The sequence below is a fragment of the Haliotis rubra genome, unplaced genomic scaffold (genome assembly GCF_003918875.1).
Source record: "Haliotis rubra isolate DU_JTF1 unplaced genomic scaffold, ASM391887v1 Scf128, whole genome shotgun sequence".
Lineage (NCBI taxonomy): Eukaryota > Metazoa > Mollusca > Gastropoda > Lepetellida > Haliotidae > Haliotis > Haliotis rubra.
Window position 1 is genome coordinate 1,502,779 of NW_025765203.1, and position 20,586 is coordinate 1,523,364.

Consider the following 20,586-nt stretch of genomic DNA (forward strand, 5'->3'; position numbering starts at 1 on the left):
AATCAATAACATATAAAGAGTTCGTCTTTACATGCAGTTGATAAAATGAAAGCAGAATTTCTGATTGTACATACAAAGTAGATATGGCACATGCTCTGTCTACAGCAGAGTATTGAGGGAAGGGTCCGTCACCGTTTTTTACACAATTTCAGTGATATCACGGTGTGCCATCTCGAGACAGTAGAAAGGGTGAAGGGATTGAAGTTGTAACCACTCCTCACTCTGCTGAAACCAGTGAAGAGGGATATGATTCTGACAAACCAAAGAGCATAATAATAATTAGGAGGTCCAAACCCAAAACCAGCGTATCCTGGCACAATTAAGGGGAGGCTACTCTTCATAGCAGCTTTTACACTACATGTGCTCAAATAATGTTGCAAAAAAATAGATGTAATAATAATAATAATAATAATGGCACTTATATTGCGCTATATCCACGCCATGAAGGTATGCTCAAAGCACATTGCCTCAAACGATGGAAACAGAGGCAGTTGAGTTCTCCACAGTGGTATGAGTTATGTATCTTTTAGGTATAGTGCTTGAAGAGGTAGGATTTAAGACTGGATTTAAAAGTTTCAAGAGATGGAATCAACTTCAGTGATTCGGGTAGAGAGTTCCACAGAGTAGCGGCTGAGACAGAAAAGGATCTGGAGCCGAAAGTTTTAAGCTTGGTGACAGGCACCCGAAGGAGCTGTTGTTGACTAGAGCGTAGAGTTCTTGAAGGGAGGTATGAGACAGTCAGATCACTCAGATAGGCAGGTCCAGTACCATGGACCATGTAAGAACTGACAGAATGAATAAGTTACACTGTGTCAGTTATCAGTTACCACGGCTACAGGTGTTTATAACAATAACTGAGATAACACTTACTCCTGTAACGTCACATTGTTACAGGTAACAGTTACGGAGACAAGTAGCTGTTAAGAGTAATGGGTGAATGGTGTAACAAACACACAATCACCAGATGCAGAGTGAGTGAGTCAGTTTGGTTTTACACCGCTTTTAGCAATACTCCAGCAATATCACGGCAGGGGACACCAGAAATGGGCTTCACACATTGTACCCATGTGGGGAATCGAACCCGGGTCATCAGCATGATGAGCGAACGCTTTAACAGCTGGGCTACCTCAGATGCAGAGACAAGATGACTACACAAAGCTTACATGAGCTGAACTCCACTGAACTGTTGGCCACAGGACCTTCAGCTCATCCGTTTGTGCCTCCCGAGCAGATTCATGGGGATAAATATTGTACAAATATGAACAAATCTACAATTAACATGCAAATCACATACAAAACCATGGAATACTATACACAGTCTATTACTCGCAATATATAAGGCCTCCTCCATGCTTATAGGTTTTATCTACAGGGTCATCTGCATAAAATAAGATAAATAGAAAACTTTTTAAAAATCTTTAATGTACAGTGCCATATGTGTGTGAGCCATCCTCTCCTATCACATGCAGTTTCCCCACAGCAGCTATTGATCTATTAATATTATTTTATCCATAATCATCTATGTATTTAATATACCACTGCAATAGTATGTTTATGAGCAGCCTGTGCAAAAGATGGGTTTGATCAGGCCAGTCTGAATAATAGGGCTGCTCAATATAACCAGTTTACCAGTATTTACCGGTTCAGGCATGAAAACGATACGTATTGCGATTCTCTGATCGAAACTGGTATTTTGACATGCATTCGGAAAACTTTGTAACAGTCGAAAAAATTCAGATATTTCCATTTTCTAAATTGTTCCTTCCCTTGTTTATTTGTGCCAAATATTACTTACATTTTTATTTTGTCATGATTACAAGTTTTTATTAAAGCCTAATCAAGCATAATGATTTGGTTGTGTTTTTGCTTTATAAATCAAGCATTAACCCGATTACAAGTAGTTTTTTGTTAAAAAATCTTCTTGCAATATATTGCAATACACATCACAATAAATGCTTTCGCATCGCAATATATCGCAATATGAAAATTCTCCACAATACCCATCCCTACTGAATAATCTTGTATGTTCTTTTTAAGTTACAAACTTAAGATTTTAAAGGGTAATGAGCATTTTCTCAATGTATTATCATGTGTCCTGACTGTATTGGAACAGTTCAAAATGAAGGAAAATAGTCTGATCAAAAAGGTGGGAAAGTTACAGCAAAGTACATTACATACTCATTTTCAATCTAAAATCCAGTTTGCTTCTCTTTTTTTCCCACTGGTCAGCATTATGCCAAGTCACAAAATGAGTATCCTAAAAATAACCATCAAATTCCAAACAGCCAGAGGGTCCCTTAAAATGTAAAAGATTTTCTCTGGACTAGTGAAGGTTGAAAGTAATCTCCCTTTGGTGACTCTTTATTCTCTCATGGCACAAAATGATAGGAACTTCATAAGTGCAAACAGTCAACAGCTGAACATATAACCAATATAGATGATACACTTATTGCTTTGCACCAGAATTCCAAACACTTCATCTCATCCAGTGAAATTCATATGGAACAGAATAACATCACACTAAAACAAAGAATTTAAGCACTCCAAAATAACAAAAATGCTGTGGATAAGAAGCACAAATGATAACTGTGCTCAGTCTATTTTAACCCAAAAAAAATTTCAGTACATACAAATGAAAGTGTACACACTGATAACTGCATGTGAGAAATCACTGACTTAAGTGGAAATACAATTTTTCCAAAACAGCAGTGGGTGAAGCTGAAATATAAAATCACATTCAAACCTATGTCTTTCAAAGAAATAAACAATCAAAGCTCACAAACCAATTCTGGAATTATCAAACTACTTTTATGACTACATGTTCCTCATCATGGTTGTACAATGTTCGTTTTCTTATCACATGTTAACTTCACCTTAACACGCCGTCTAGCACAGAATTGTCAAAAGCACTTGTGGATGTAGTAGTTGAAATTATGTAACAAATAATAAGAAACAATAATTGTTTAAAGACTCACATTAGTGATACACATGCCAGTCAAAATCCCCCATTACCATTATCAAAGAAGAGTTAATGTCACTTCTACCCTGAACTTCAATCCTGGATGGACCAGATACTGAAGTACAGGACAAGGGGACCCATACCGAATACATGGGAATATTATTTCATCCCTTATAGCAATATTCCATCTATTAATCTGTGAACGGTCTTCATTGCTTACACCTATTTGGGAATAAACTCCTTGTCGTGATGAGTCACCTGTCTATCCCAATGCTGAGTTATTGGTCTGTGTTTGACAGGGCTCCTCCATCACCTAGAGATCCGTGACTTCACTTGGGAATGACTATCATGGTAACAAGTTGTTACAGATTTAATTTCAGTTTACACTGAACAGTGAAAGGGATAATGTGCATCTTTATTTCAAAGCAGTCTTGCTTGGTAGTTGACGGTTGTGAGTGGGCAGTGTCTTGACCTCTGGCTAGACAGAAAGGCCAGCACCACAGAATGTTCTATCTTGACAACTGAACCTGAAAGACTTCGGCCCACAATAAAAACACACAAACAAAGCCTGAAATAAATCATGATTACAACAAGCATATCTTAGACAACAAATATTCTACTTGTAAGTGAAGCATTCTACAAAACCAATAGACAGACACCAAATATTTAACATTGACTCTCTGGAGCATATAGTGCATGGAAGAAGGTGTATGTAGAGTGGTTTGATCAGTCACAGTACAGTGACACATTCACACAGTCTCAAGTAGAGGTACACATGGTTCTAACTGGCTACATGTTTCAGCTCATTTTCTCTGAGTCACCATGGAGGCACTGAAACACTGCTGCAGTAACACAAATATCAAATCACCATTTTGCAGTGCAGAAACATTAACTCAGCAATGCTTTAACATGCTGAAACATTGACTCAGCAATGGTTCAATGTGCTGAAATATTAACTCAGCAATGCTTCAATATGCTGAAACATTGACTCCACAATGCATTAACACTGACTTACCAATGCTTCAATCTGCTGAAACATTGACTTAGCAATGCTTCAATATGCATAAACATGAACTCAGCAATGCTTCAACAATAAGAGCAATGCTTCAATGTTGAAACCTGACTCAGCAATGCTTCAACAATAACAGCAATGTTTAAACCATGCTGAATCATTAACAAAGTAATGCTTCAATGTGCCGAAACAGTAACTCTGCAAATGCATCAACAAAAACAGCAATGTTTAAACCATGCTGAAACATTAACAAAGTAATGCTTCAATGTGCTGAAACATTAACCCAGCAATGCATCAACAAAAACAGCAATGTTTAAACAATGTTGAAACATTAACATAGTAATGCTTCAATGTGCTGCAACATTAATCCGAGGTGTTTCAATGTTAGACTTTAACACAGCAATGCTTCAATGCTAAAGCGTTAGCTCAACAAGGCTTCAAATCAACAGTACTGCAGCAGTGCTTCAGCAGATCATTTAAACTGTCTCACTTCCCAGTTGTAGGGACAGACCTATCATACTTCCCTCCACAGTTAACAAATCACAGGCCTTCTAATATTCTTCCACTGTATTTGGCTGCTGATTGGCTTAAGAGACAAGGCACCAGATTGGTTGGGTGGGTGTCTCATTCCACATTCTATCATTTGCATCAGTACTCTTGTCACATACAGTATAATGTACATTTTCTTATTTTCAAATTAATTATAAACTACAAGTTCAGATTTTGTAAAATATGTTCAAGAAAATTACAGCAATGTCAAACGTCACAACACCCCATGCTCAAGAGCTTGTAGGGCGAGGTTTAGAATGCCCCAAGTTCCAGTGTCATACTTGGGACCACTTGAAATGTGATGTCACCTTCAAGCATCCTTCAATTCACAACAAACGTCTTCAATCACCTGATGGTGATGCTACTCGGCGTCTATCCGGCGTAACTTGCTGAAATCATCACCTGAATCAACCAGCAATGTGTCATTCATTGCACTAATCACAGCATTATAATATCATTCGTTAATCACTGACCATCATCAACATCATCGTAAGTCTCTACCTCTGATGACACGATGAATTCTTCCAATCCATTGTCATTAACTGGTCTATTCCATTTCCAGGGGAGATCAGGTTGTCTTTTCAAACCACTTGGTTCAGTTCTCTCTTTTTCTCCTTGTTTTTGTCGTTACTGACAACACTTACTTCTTCCTCGCTTGAATATCCATAATTAGTGTTTACGTTGCGAGAATTCTCATTTTCAACGACAACCTGAACCGACTCTTGAACAACTCCCCCGACAGCACCCTCATCTGAGTTCACAGACTCATTATCGTGTTCACCCTCAACCGACCTTGACCCCTGAACTGGCACGACCTCTCCCCTTACAGCTTCTGGTAGTCCTGAAAACAGTAAGCAAAGCACTGAGTGACACCAACTCTGTTCAGCTGTAAAAACTTCATCTTTGGACTTAATCAAAAACAATATATTTCAAAACCATCACAACATAAAGGAACAAAGCATATGCAGCATTCAAAATTAGGATTTGTCCAGGAGCACTTGCTGTTTGCTCATATAGTTTTTGAATCTAGAGGCTCTAGAGAGTGACTTCCTTAAGTGGCATTTAGAAGCTGGTGTGTGGACCTACACCAAAACGTCGCATCTACTGCAACAAAGAAGTTGCCTATCCATAAAAAGTATTCCTCTTCATCTCTAGAGAGTGGTTATTTAGTTATAAAACCTGAAGTATGGATTAATGTCTTGTCCCACAGGTAGAACACCCTCAAATATCTTCTCACAATCCACACCTAGAAAACTCTAGCTTTTCATATGCTACTCTTTTGAGTGCCTCTACCACTGAGCTATTGGTTAAGGTAAATCAGGTTGGTTCGCAGCCTGCTTCTAAAGCTGCAAAATGTTATGGAAAAATCAAACAAATTCAGAAGATACCTGTCCTAAATCAAGGCTTGGAGGAATTCTAAATTGTAATCTTCACTTGTAGAAAGTTATTTTGCTACCATGTTAACATTAAAGAGATTCTCAGACACGTTCAGTGCCAGACAGTAGACTACACAAGAATGAAACACACCTGAAGTGTCAAAGGTCGACCTGCGACTGGGACTACTTCTGGTTTGACCTCCCAGGAGAGGCGTGGCCTCTGTTGGAGAAGCGGTGCTGTTCTCCTCGTCAGACTCGGAGTCGGACTCTGCATCCTGGCCTGGTATCACTCGTCGCTTGCACACGGGACACGTCTTCTTGTTCTTCAGCAGCCAGGGGTCTATACACTTGACATGGTAGGCTGAAACACCAGACATGGACGGTGTTCTAGTCACATTACCCATCTCATCCTTCCCCCTACATCAATAGTTAGGGGTGAAATGGTATGCCCTCACCACGGTACGGTAGTATTGCGGTACAAGGTTTTCGGTTCAGTCCGTTTCGGTTCGGTATATGAGATATGATCATAATGCAGAAAATTGACAAGAGCCAAACCTTACATTGTTTCAAAACATGGAAGAAAATAACCATAATCTTTGTGATTTTGAATGAACAAAACTGTCATATTATGACTAGATAGAATGACGCTACGAGAACATAAAATACCTTCTTTTTTTTATTGCATACGGTATACCAAACCAAAGGCAAAATACCGTGATATACCATTTCACCCACATTAACAATCTGTCCGAATTTGTGAGTTTCTTTCACATAATGTGGGAAGAAAGTGTTAAGTGATGCAGACTGCAAACAGTTACATCTTTGGTGAAAATAAGTGTCAAGTAGTATGGGTAGAACAATGCTTTGAGAAGCAATTACATTATATATTAGTGTGTTAGTATAACGTGGAAAGGGAACCTGATTTGAAACAGGTGTTAGACCTTTACCACTTTGCTGAAAACTTCCATGAGAAATTAGTATGGCTGTGGTAAACAAAGGATCATTAACAGGAGACATCTTGGATTGAAACCAAGGAAGCAATCCTGGCATTGCCTAAGGGACACAACTCTGCATAGTGAATTCCAGCGGAATCATCTACGATACTAAACTTTATAAACAAATAAAAAAGAATAATCCCAAATATATTGCGGGTTACACTTTCTTTTAGACTGGTTGGTTGTATGTCAGTTATGATCATCATATAATTGTCATGTGATTATCATGTGGTTATCATGAGGTTATCCTTACCATGTGAGCATGGCAACACCCTCATCTTCTCGCCTTCCTCGTAGTCATCCAGACATATAGCACAGACATCATAGTAGTCACCTGCAACATCAGAGACTACAGGTCACACCTGTCCACACTTGCACTAGAACACTCACAAACTGTAAAGAACCAATATTGTCCAACTACTCCAGGCTTCAATGAGTAGACATAGAACTATTTCCATATGTCAGTCAAACACTGAGGCAATATAACAATATCTTGTATACATACAATACTTACCTTTCTTGAACTTCTTAATTGGTATCTTTTTAAGGTGTTTTTTCGATAACCTTGACCTTCTCTGGCGCCTGATGTCACGACACCATTTAGCGATCTGAAACATCAGAAAGGTTGCTGTCAAGAGTTTGCAATGAAAACATTTCAAAGTCTTTGACATTTTAGTTTCATGGAGTACACAAGTTTATTTCACAAGGATGATGAGTTGGTGAAGGAATGAATAAAGTTTTTCGGTGCTACAGTAAATGATATTCCAGACATACACAAATATATTTCAAGGCACCCATGAACTTCAGAGCCTGGAAAGGCAATGAGTGACTGACGGCATGAGCTAATCCTCCCAGATCAGGCATGAAGCACCTTAGGAATAGCATTTGATACTTCATTTCATGTACATAATGGGACTGTACTTCCTGATGTTTATTTTCGTGTAATGATGTTCACATGGTCCACCATTGTAGCTGCATATATAACCAGTAACTAGTTATCAGTTTCACTGCTTGTGAAGTTAAACCAAAATACACTTTGTGCTAAATAACTGCAATGATTATGAATTGACAATTTTATTACAATGAAAATATCAAATACAGCAAATTGTCAATCAGTATTTTAACATTGGTTGAAAAGATTTCATCACAGTGCCCACTAACAAATTCCAGCATGAATTAATTAGTATGATAAATATGTTATAAAACATGTCGAGCATTCATAATGATAACAGACATTCTCTTTGCATTTAAAACCACACAGAAGGAGTTGAAATTGCTTCTTTTAATCATATTAAAGAACATAGTGATCTTGATATCAATTTTCAACAGTCTGTAATTTGAACTCAAAAAGGTGAAAAGGTTTTAAACATAACACAACCAATCCTGCATACCCTCTATGTTCTTGGATGCAGTGATGCTTGCTGAACCAAATCTGACCTCAAGTATTCAACAAAATGTCAAGTACGTACCATGAACACCAACATAAGACAGAAGCATGTTCCTATGACGATGGCGAAGGGCCAGAGGTAGACTTTGTAGTCAATGTCGGGGATACCGTCGTCAATGTTGATGAGGACGTTGGTGTTTTTGTAGTTGTATTCGGTGCCAAGGGTGATGCCGTTGTGGTAGCCAACAAATACTGAGGGGATAGTAATCTCACTGCCATCTGTAATGATGAACATGTTATTAAATGATGCACATTCATTAAGCCAGGAGGTGAGGCAACATGGAGTTTAACTTTGTTTTTCTAGATAAAAGCACATCAATAGCCATGTACATGCAGCTACACATGTGTGAGAGTGAGTGAGTGAGTTTACTTTTACGCCGCACTCAGCAATATTCCAGCTATATGGTGGCGGTCTGTAAATAATTGAGTCTGGACAAGACAATCCAGTGATCAACAGAATGAGCATCGATCTGCGCAAATGAGAACTGATGACATGTGTCAACCAAGTCAGCAAGCCTGACCACCCGATCCCGTAAGTCGCCTCTTGCGACAAGCATGGGTTACTGAAGGCTCATTCTAACCCGGACCCTCACAGGTACATGTGCATGTGTGTGTGGATGCTTGTTCAAGTCTAGACAAATGCTGGTATCATGTTGGTAGCCCATAGTGTTGTGAATGTTAGGAACACAAACTTGGTGGAGTCTTCAAGATAAATTCCATCATGACCTGGAACAAACTTGTAGTGCTTATGAAATCTAAATTGAATGACAGACAAAACCAACCTTGTGAAAAACATTGTTAATGCAAACAAGTGTTCCAAAATTGTTTGTGTTCGATTATGAGAAAACATGGTCAATTGCTTGGTTGTTTAGTCACTGCGACCAATCTTTGTTTATTTCAATTAATCGGACGATCACTAGTAGACCACTGTCATACAATGCTGCTGTGTTAACAGCTTTTAGCGTCTTTTGGTTAGTTTGTTGTTAAATGACGCTGCAATTTTCCAGCTACTTGACAATGGTTTTAAAATATTTGAGGATGGACCAGACAATCCAGTGACTGACATCATGACACGATGACATGCATCAACCAAGTCACCTGACCGCCCAATCCCTGTAATCGTTTCTTATGACAAGCATGGGTTTATCAAGACCAATTCTAACCAGGATCCCCACCGATTTCTTTTGTAATGATGCAGCCAGGATTGGACCACTGGCTTTGGCAGGTGCTCTATTCATAACAACATGGAACACAGCTGATAGCAGCTAGTTTATTAGTGTGAGAGTAATTAAATACAATTACACATTCAGCTATATTACCAACATAATAAGGGCTTGTAGTCTGACCAATGGTTGAAAGTGTGAGCATACCATGGTCAACATAAATAACAAGACAGATGGAACCTTCAATAATCAAGTGATTACCAGGCACATAGCAAGCCAATTTCTTCATGTAAGCTCAATAGGTTGCAAAGCTTGGAGCACCTTTAGAATACAGCACCACAACTTCTCGTGAGGACGATCTCTGCCGTAGGTCACGTGTCATTAAGACAAGCAACCAGTTTGTGAGAACCCGTCGGATGCGAACCCGCGAACCTTCGGATTGTTAGCTTGACAGCTAACTGACTGAGATACGTCCACACTGTTACACAGTGTGAGAAAAATATTTCAAACTGATGCTTGCCAAAAACTGCGCATCTGCCGGTATACAACTACTGGAAACTCTCAACATAGTTGGGCTTATGCAATGACATAGCTAGTAGAGATGAAACACCAGTGAGCGGAGCTTATACGCACTCACTGAGCCAGACAACCATGTTGCTATGCAGGCATCATAGGGCATTGTTTCGAGAACATGCTTTCGAAAAAAATCACATAAAATTACGTAAAAGAGTATTTGGACGTACAGTCAAATCCCGATGAGTCGAATCGCTGGGGACCAAGTAATAAATTCGTCTTATCGATGTATTCGAGACATAGGTATGTCTATGAGGGTAGAAAAAAGATGATCCAGTCCTAATTCCTCCACCTAAGCATTTGTTTATCTAATGATTTCCCTATCACTAATAGGGGCACCTTATCAGTTCCAGTCTGATTAGCACAGACAGTGATTTCCGTAAAATCACTAATCTGCCTTTTGAACTAACCCGTCAATGGCGGAAAGGTGTGAGCTGCGCTGGTTTGTTAATTTGATCAGTTTGCTACACCAATCAACTTCTCATTGACTGACTTCGGCTTATGTATACAAGATTGCTGTTGTTTGAATCTCATGGGACCAAATTTCCTTCTCGCGTCATCGTGTGTATTTATGAGACGAATTCGTGTAACCGGTATTCAAATGATGACAACTATAACAGGGAATGGTCGGGACCAACAGGTACTTCGAGTTATGCATAATATTCGAGACACCGGCATTCGACTCATCGGGATTTGACTGTATTTTTAAAGTTTGTGGTGCTGCAAGGTAGACCCAAAGCTTTATATTTAGATAGTACTTGAGGTATTTTTGGCAAGAATTAGAAAAAAGTGTTTTTTAGCAAAAATCATGTGTAAGCCCGGGCTTTTTTATAATCGTAGCTACACCCCTGATTTCTTGTAAAAGAAGACAAAAAAACCTCACAGTATTAAATTTACAAAGATTAAACCTTATCTAACAATTTCATATTGGCTTTACCAAGGCCTTATCAATGCGACAAATACATGCTCCAAGCTTGTAGACATGACTACCTAACACTAAACCAGAATCAACCAGGAGTTCTCTACAAATCACAATATTTCTAACTTTAAACATCTGTCTTTGACTGGATGACTGCAAGAGGAAGCGTTCTTTCTTGGGAAGATCACAAATATGATTTTCCACCAAAGCAATTGTCCCATCAATGACTGGTTTAGTGGTAACTGCCATTTTGACATATTGCTGTTGGACAGCTTGACAATACCTGTCTACATCTGTCATGTTACCAGCCAAGACTCTGCAACCAGGTGTTTACTGTAAAACCCCAAATCTCACCCTATAGTCTTACCTTTGATGAAAGCGGTGTCACAAGGCTTTTCCATTTGATGAAAAGGGTGTAACAAAGCTATTCTAGTTCACTGGTGTGAGCTTTTTCACAGCATAAAGCAATATTTCAGAAATGGGCTGCACACATTGTACCCATGTGGGGAATCGAAGGATACCTGTTGCCTTCTATTTCATGATAGGTAATACATTGAAATGTTGACAGAAAGGGCATCCTTTTCCATTTTTAATATAGGGGTTTCAAGACTACTCCATGTGAAGACTAAATCACTGGGTCATTCCATTTGACTATAGGGGTGTTAATTGTGACACTTACCACCTGGCATATTAAAAATCTTGTCCCTTCCTTCTGAATTGTGTACAATAGCAACATTGTAACCTCTCAGCTGTGCGTTATAAACCTGAAATATTCACACTGCATTCTTACACCATATTCCAAGGAATCTACCATCACCATTGTAACAAGCACATTAAGACACCATGCAGAATACACCCAAATCCATAGGTTTAGTCAGATGTATTCAAAATGGTCTCCTATGTTAATGGCACCAAGGAAACCATGCAATCAGTTGCTATAGAAACAAACAATAACCATGGGGAAAGCTTAGTATCACCATGGCAACACACCATGCAAAGGACTTACATTTCCCTCCTCCCATTCTGACGAGTTCATCGTTGTTGAAGCTGTTTTGAACTATCGCCATATCAAAGTGCGCTTGTTGCGCGTGCAATACCTGAAAATACACCAAACCATTTCTTCAGTGGCTTCATTTGGGGATCAGCACTCGTCATTTGGTTCAATCTCATTACAATAAGATCTTTGATTGAATACAGTCAGATCTTTAACTCTGTTTGAATACCTGTCTTGATCACGATCTGACAAAGCCTCCATTTTCACAACTTCAAGACACACAGACGAAAGCAAACACACGCCTTGCTTTGGAAGAGCAATGAAGGTTAAGTTTCTCAGGAAGGACAAAAGTTTACATACGTCAATCTGCAGTAATTCAGACAGACGTGTCACTCTAGTGACTGACACAACCTGCAATGGTTATAGTTACCTAGTCACAATATTCCATACACACGGGAATTGTGAAAATGAAGGGAGGTGACTGTGTAAATTCCACCAGAAAGGACATATGTTATAGGAGAAGTGTACAAGATAAATACACCTTTATATCTTGTGTGAAGCAAAATGGAAGTTTTGAATTAGTTAATATCAATGCTTGAAAATATACACTCATTTTTTTCTCACACTGAAATGTTCAATATAAGTGTTGAAATGTTTAAGAGTTATGCTCTGGACAAAATAATCGAACACATTTGGCTCTAAAGTCGTGTTCCCATGGAAACAGCAAAAATACAATTCAGTATCTGGATCTAAACCCCAAAAGGCACATCTAGGGATCATGCTTGATATGTGTACCAAGTTTGATGAAGCTAGCATGTATAGTTTGGAAGATCTGCTCTGGACAAGATGACATCCTCATAGTCACAGCCTAAGTTGTGTTTCCATGGAAACAGCAAAAAACTAAATTCTGAAAAAACTTTAAAATAGCAAAAGGCACATCAATGGGTAATGATTAACATGTGTGTGAAGTTTGGTGAACCTAGCATGTAAACTTTTATAGAGATATGCTCTGGACAAAATAATCGAACACATTTGGTTTCTTAGTAGTGTTTCCATGGAAACAGCAAAAATACAATTCATATCTGGATCTAAAACCCCAAAAGGCACATCTAGGGATCATCCTTGATATGTGTACCAAGTTTGATGAAGCTAGTATGTATAGTTTGGAAGATCTGCTCTGGACAAGATGACATCCCTTATAGTCACAGCCCTCAAGTCGTGTGTTTCCATGGAAACAGCAAAAACTAAATTCTGAAAAACTTTAAAATAGCAAAGGCACATCAATGGGTAATGATTAACATGTGCTTGAAGTTTGGTGAACCTAGCATGTAAACTTTAAGAGATATGTCTGACAAAGTTTCGGGGACGGACGGATTGGACGATCGACGGACGGACAGAATGAACGCATATATACCCCGCTACTTTGTAGCGGGGTATAAAAGTGTTGAAATGTTATGCCATTATGAGGCCTTTGCTTTCTATGATAAACAGGCTAGAGTTACCCCCTTAGATTATATGACATCATTCGTGGTCCATTTATTTAGACTGGTCTATGCTCCAGTCCCAAAGCAAACAATATCCATTGTGCAATTGATCGGTCGAAAAAGTATTTAAAAAAACAAAAGCTGCAGTATAATTGAAATTATTGAAATGATAGATTGTATTTTTATTCATAACTCACTTCAATGAAAGTACTAGATATGTAGAACAATGTTGTAGTACATATGATATCACTATTGGCAAATGACTTTCACAAAATTGGCACATTCACTGAAAACTCAAGTACAAGTCAAGTCTCGCTAATCGGACATCGTTCGTTGGACAACAAATTGTCGGATTAATTCGGGGACGCCGGATTATCGAATTCTGAAAACAGATCATGTTCAGGGTCAAAAACAGGACAATGCGTGATTTATATATATATATATATATATATAAAGAAAAAAAGTGTTGAGAATACCAAATACAGTAGTACATATATATAAGAAGAAGTTTCTGAAATAATTACACAACACGGATCTTCTCCAACATGTTTCACTTTTATCTTCAGGGAGAAGATAATATTCCACACAATTTAGGGGATTGAAGCTATATCATTCTTGGTTACACGAATATCCAGCATTACTCCCAACCACGATTCTCCCAAGGAATTAGATCATAGAAAGTGTTACATTCATATTGAATAATAATACATTTAATTTTGATGGGGAACATTATAGACAAATGAAGGGTACAGCAATGGGAACCAAAATGGCACCCCGCGTGATGCTAACGTTAGTTTTAGGTTATTTGGAACAAACTCTGGAAACGAAAGTGAAAGAACAGTTAGGACCTGAAGTCGCTGAATACTTTAGGAACAAATTGGCGGCGTTTTGATCTATTGATTACCTTCATGTTATGGCCCTTTGGAGATGAAAAATTAACTCTGTTTTATAACATCCTAAATAAATTGAACAAACATTTACATTTCACCATGGACTCAAATTATTCTGAAATTCCATTTTTGGACATCATGGTAAAACTATGTGGACGTAATCTAGAAACAGATATATATTATAAACCTACAGATACTAAACAATACCTTCATTTTTCATCTTGCCACCCGAGTCATATAAAGAGAAGCATTCCCTATAACTTAGCAAGACGTATCTGCATGATTGTGTCACAAATACCGACAAGGAACATAATGACTTACAGAACTAAAATCATATCTACAGTCCGTGGATACCCAGTTCTTCTTGTGGAAGATGGAATAAAGAAAAGCAATAAACATAGACAGAAGGACACTGTTGAAAGTTAAGTGATAAACAAATAAATAAATACCACTGTCAATCTGGCCTATGTTTCCAACGCACAACCCCAAGAATCTCGAACTTTTCATATATATATATATATATATATATATAGTGTGTGTGTGTGTGTGTGCTAATGGAACTTATAGATCTAAGAGTAGATGTAACAAGCATCAATACATCTATCTATTTCCAACCTTTTCGGAATTGATGAGAAATGAGCTCTTTAGCAAATACGCTTATTCAATTTGTTACCATCAAAAGTAAGCCTGGATAAAGTTTCCATTGTCGGATAAACGAGTCGGATTAATCAGGACTTGACTGTATCGTGGGAATATTGGGAAGGAGACTTCAGATGATTCAGGATTGTATATGCTTAAATGTGACATGTAAGTAATTAGAAACATTCTGATCCATCTACATGCTGCTGCTGTCTCTTTTCTTGTTTCACTGTAACCTATGAGAAAGTAGTATAGAAATAAGGACCAGAGCACTGTTAATGGTGTGTGAGTTTGGCTGGAGAGTCAAGTGGCATCATTACGTAATATGCAACTATAATAAACTTCATTAGATATGTACCAAATCTTTGGAAATACATCTATTTTATGCATTGTTCACATTTCAAACAGGTTTCTGGGGCACAACTTTCTTATCAAATCTTAAATAATGATCATGGTATTAGATTACAAAGACTAGCTTGTTATTTTATTGTATAAAATGTATAGAGAATTCTTTGATTAATGTAAAGGAGACTTCAGTTTGAATTATACATATGATGAAAATGGGCTTAACTTAACCGACATACATTTGTGAGGTGAGAATTGAAATTGGGTTTAACGTCAGCCATTGAGAATATTTAAGCTTCATGTGGCGAATGCATGTGCATGAGTCTTATGGGTATGTGGAAACAACTGCTTGTACTAGCCCAGACTGAAGCTGGTTTTATAGTGCTTACAACCCACTGAGATACCATGCCGCGGTGAAACATAAAATACCCCACTCAAGACACATTTCATTATGCAGACTCGGAAATGTAATTCAGTCCCTCGTTAGCACCCAGTAGTACCGGCGCCGGAAACAGGGACCAACAAGCATGCGGCAGTAACGCCTATGGCCATGACGGTGAGAGGGGATCGAACCCAGCTTACCTTCCGCTATACCACGTGAGGCAGTCGATTATACATTTGCCAATGTATAAACACTCATGCAATGTGTTGGAAAAATTCCACTGGCATGGTGTTGATTTACACATGTTTTGTTGAAAATATTGAGCGGTTCTTGAGTTATGCTCGGAAACAAAGCCACCCCTCACTTTTGGGATTAAGTCGAATCGTTTCCATGGAAACCGGGAAAAATAAAAAATACAAAAATCTGCAAATAGCAAAAGCACCACTTAAGGTTCTGTTTGATATATCTATCAAATCTTGTTGAAGAAAAATATTGAGCGGTTCTTGAGTTATGCTCGATGTGAAACCCACCTTCCTTTGAGACTAAAGTCTGAATCATTTCCATAATAATAAATAATAAATCACAAATATCTGCAAATAGCAAAGGCGCCACTTCAAGATCTGCCTCACATATCTGCCAAGTTTTGCTGAAAGATATAGAGAAGTTTTTGAGTTGTGCTCCGGAAACGAAGCCCACCCCTCACTTTTGGGACTAAGTCCGAATCGTTTCCATGGAAACCGGGAAAAATAAAAATGCCAAAAATCTGCAAATAGCAAAAGGCACAACTTTAGGATCTGTTTGATATATCTACCAAGTTTTGTTGAAAAAAATTATACAGTTTTTGAGTTGTGCAATCCTTACTTTCTGAGACTAAGTCTGAATCATTTCCATGGAAACCAGGAAAAGTAAAAATGCTAAAAATCTGTAAATAGCAAAAGGCACCATTTTAGGATCTGTTTGATATATCTACCATGTTTTGTTGAAAAATATTGAACGGTTCTTGAGTTATGCTCCGGAACCGAAAGCAATCCTTACTTTTTGAGACTAAGTCCAAAATGTTTCCATGGAAACCAGGAAAAATAAAAATGCCAAAAATCTGCATTCTATTGAACGGTTAATGAGTTATGCTCCGGAAACGAAGCCCACCCCTCACTTTTGGGACTAACTCCGAATCGGGAAAAATAAAAATGCCAAAAATCTGCAAATCGCAAAAGGCACAACTTTAGGATCTGTTTGATATATCTACCAAGTTTTGTTGAAAAATATTGACCGGTCTTTGAGTTATGCTCCGGAAACGAAGCGCACCCCTCTTTAAGACTAAGTCCAAAACGTTTCCATGGAAACCAATAAAAATAAAAATGACAATAATCTGTAAATAGCAAAAGGCACCACCTTAGGTTATGTTTGACATATCTACCAATTTTTGTTGAAAAATATCGAGCGGTCTTTGAGTTATGCTCGGAAACAAAATGATTAGGACCCGGACTGATTGAGACGGACCGGACGGACATGAGCAGACTGACGACTATATCCCACCGCATTACATGCCGGTGGGATAATGAAGGGAGGTGACTGTGTAAATTCCACCAGAAAGGACATATGTTATAGGAGAAGTGTACAAGATAAATACACCTTTATATCTTGTGTGAAGCAAAATGGAAGTTTTGAATTAGTTAATATCAATGCTTGAAAATATACACTCATTTTTCTCACACTGAAATGTTCAATATAAGTGTTGAAATGTTATGCCATTATGAGGCCTTTGCTTTCTTTGATAAACAGGCCAGAGTTACCCCCCTTAGATTATGACATCATTTGTGTCCATTTATTTAGACTGGTCTATGCTCCAGTCCCAAAGCAAACAATATCCATTGTGCAATTGATCGGTCAAAAAGTATGTAAAAAATTAAAAGCTGCAGTATAATTGAAATTATTGAAATGATAGATTGTATTTTTATTCATAACTCACTTCATTGAAAGTATTAGATATGTAGAACAATGTTGACGTACATATGATATCACTATTGGCAAATGACTTTCACAAAATTGGCACATTCACTGACTCAAGTACAGTCAAGTCTCACTAATCCGATATCGTCCGTTGCACAGCAAATTGTCGGATTAACGAGGATGTCGGATTATCGAATTCTGAAAACAGATCATGTTCAAGGTCAAAAACAGGACAATCGTGATTTATATTAAGTGTGTGTGTGTGTGTGTGTGTGTGTGTGTGTGTGTGTGTGTGTGTGTGTGTGTGTGTGTGTGTGTGTGTGTGTGTGTGTGTGTGTGTGTGTGTGTGTGTGTGTGTGTGTGTGTGTGTTTGTTATGGAACGTCTATAGATCTAAGAGTAGCTGAACAAGCATCAATAAATCTATCTATTTCCAACCTTGTTCGTGAATTCGATGAGAAATGAGCCTTTAGCAAATACGTTTATTCAATTTGTTACCATCAAAAGTGTCGGATAAAGCCGATTGTCGAATAAACGAGAGTCGGATTAACGAGACTTGACTGTATGTGGAATATTGGGAAGGAAACTTCAGATGATTCAGGGATTGTATATGCTTAAATGTGACATGTAAGTAATTAGAAACATTCTGACCATCTACATGCTGCTGATGTCTTTTTCTTGTTTCACTCTAACCAAGGAAAGTAGTATGAAATAAGGACAAGTACTGTTAATGGTGTGTGAGTTTGTGGAGAGTCATGGCATCACATGTAATGGCAACTATAATAAACTTATTGAATGTACCAAATCTTTGAAATACATCTATTTTTATGCATTGTTCACATTTGAAACAGGTTTCTGAGCACAACTTTCTTATCAAACCTGACGTAATGATCATGGTATTCGTTACAAAGACTATTTGTCATTTTATTGTATAATGTATGATGAATTCTTTGATTAATGTAAGGAAGACGAGTTTGAATTATACATGATGAAAATGGGCGTAACACAACCGACATACATTTGTGAGGAGAGGTGAAATTGGGTTTAACGTCGTGTTTGAGAATATTTCGCTCATGGGACGACGTGCATGCGTGTGTATGGGTATGTGCGGCTGCTTGTACTAGCCCAGACTTAAGCTGGTTTTATAGTGCTAGCCCACTGAGATACCATGCCGCAGTGAAGCATGAATACCCCACTCAGACACATTATACTGACTCCGAGCAGACCAGTCCTTGTTGTACCCATTAATGCCGAGCGCCAGGCAGGGACCAACAAGTACCATATTTTAACGTCTTTTGGTATGATGCGGTCGGGGATCGAACCCGCGACCTTCCGCTCTCCGGGCGGATGCTCTAACCACTTCACCATGGAGGCAGTCGACATACATTTGTAACGTATAAACACTCTGCAATGTGTTGGAAAGTTCACTGGGGTGTTGATGCCTGCATATTTTCCAAAACTATCTTGGCAATTCTAGGGGCATCAACTATGGTGATATTTTTCAACATCAAAGTGAGGGTTGAAGAGGAGGGACATAAATTTTAGAATTTAAGTACAAAAGTAGCAAACAAGTATACAATGTCATACAATATGGCTACACTGCATGCAAAAATATGTTGCGTTAATACGTGATACCTTGTGTCAAATGTATACATTTTTTAAACGAAGTCATCATTGTGCTTCACTAAGCGGTACACAAGCTTGCTAGAAAAAAACTGTATATTTTGAAAAAGTGCAAGAAAAAAATGATTACGTTTGTGTAAACTTGGCCTTATGCATGTCAACTGACAGGAGTTTGTGTTGGCCTTATGCATGTCTCAACTGACAGGAGTTTGTGTTGGCCTTGTGCATGTCAACTGACAGGAGTTTGTGTTGGCCTTGTGCATGTCAACTGACAGGAGTTTGTGTTGGCCTTGTGCATGTCAACTGACAGGAGTTTGTGTTGGCCTTGTGCATGTCAACTGACAGGAGTTTGTGTTGGCCTTGTGCATGTCAGCTGACAGGAGTTTGTGTTGGCCTTAGGCATGTCAACTGACAGGAGTTTGTGTTGGCCTTGTGCATGTCAACTGACAGGAGTTTGTGTTGGCCTTGTGCATGTCAACTGACAGGAGTTTGTGTTGGCCTTGTGCATGTCAACTGACAGGAGTTTGTGTTGGCCTTGTGCATGCCTTAGGCATGTCAACTGACAGGAAGTTTGTGTTTGCCTTAGGCATGTCAAACTGACAGGAGTTTGTGTTGGCCTTGTGCATGTCAACTGACAGGAGTTTGTGTTGGCCTTGTGCATGTCAACTGACAGGAGTTTGTGTTGGCCTTGTGCATGTCAACTGACAGGAGTTTGTGTTGGCCTTAGTGTTGGCATGTCAACTGACAGGAGTTTGTGTTGGCCTTGTGCATGTCAACTGACAGGAGTTTGTGTTGGCCTTATGCATGTCAACTGACAGGAGTTTGTGTTGGCCTTGTGCATGTCAACTGACAGGAGTTTGTGTTGGCATGTCAACTGACAGGAGTTTGTGTTGGCATGTCAACTGACAGGAGTTTGTGTTGGCCTTGTGCATGTCAACTGACAGGAGTTTGTGTTGGCCTTGTGCATGTCAACTGACAGGAGTTTGTGTTGGCCTTGTGCATGTCAACTGACAGGAGTTTGTGTTGTTGGCCTTAGGCATGTCAACTGACAGGAGTTTGTGTTGGCCTTGTGCATGTCAACTGACAGGAGTTTGTGTTGGCAGGAGTTTGTGTTGGCCTTGTGCATGTCAACTGACAGGAGTTTGTGTTGGCCTTAGGCATGTCAACTGACAGGAGTTTGTGTTGGCCTTGTGCATGTCAACTGACAGGAGTTTGTGTTGGCCTTGTGCATGTCAACTGACAGGAGTTTGTGTTGGCCTTGTGCATGTCAACTGACAGGAGTTTGTG

At 38.8% G+C, this 20,586-nt stretch overlaps 1 protein-coding gene across 2 annotated transcripts in view; it reads right to left on the minus strand.

Moving 5' to 3' along the window:
* Positions 1–4,211: 4,211 nt before the first annotated feature.
* The window catches only part of LOC124266778 (E3 ubiquitin-protein ligase RNF13-like), a 38,835-nt gene continuing 22,460 nt past the window's right edge, over positions 4,212–20,586 (minus strand). Inside the window, exons 5-10 of one of the 2 annotated variants that reach the window (XM_046701573.1) lie at positions 11,673–11,757; positions 8,361–8,557; positions 7,406–7,499; positions 7,145–7,225; positions 6,048–6,257; positions 4,212–5,361 (exon numbers count right to left, since the gene is read on the minus strand). In XM_046701573.1, the coding sequence (XP_046557529.1) occupies positions 5,102–5,361; positions 6,048–6,257; positions 7,145–7,225; positions 7,406–7,499; positions 8,361–8,557; positions 11,673–11,757 (927 nt within the window). In that variant the 3' untranslated portion in view covers positions 4,212–5,101. Of the gene's footprint in view, positions 5,362–6,047; positions 6,258–7,144; positions 7,226–7,405; positions 7,500–8,360; positions 8,558–11,672; positions 11,758–11,999; positions 12,091–20,586 lie in introns of both variants that reach the window. The other variant, XM_046701572.1, reaches the window with a different exon arrangement.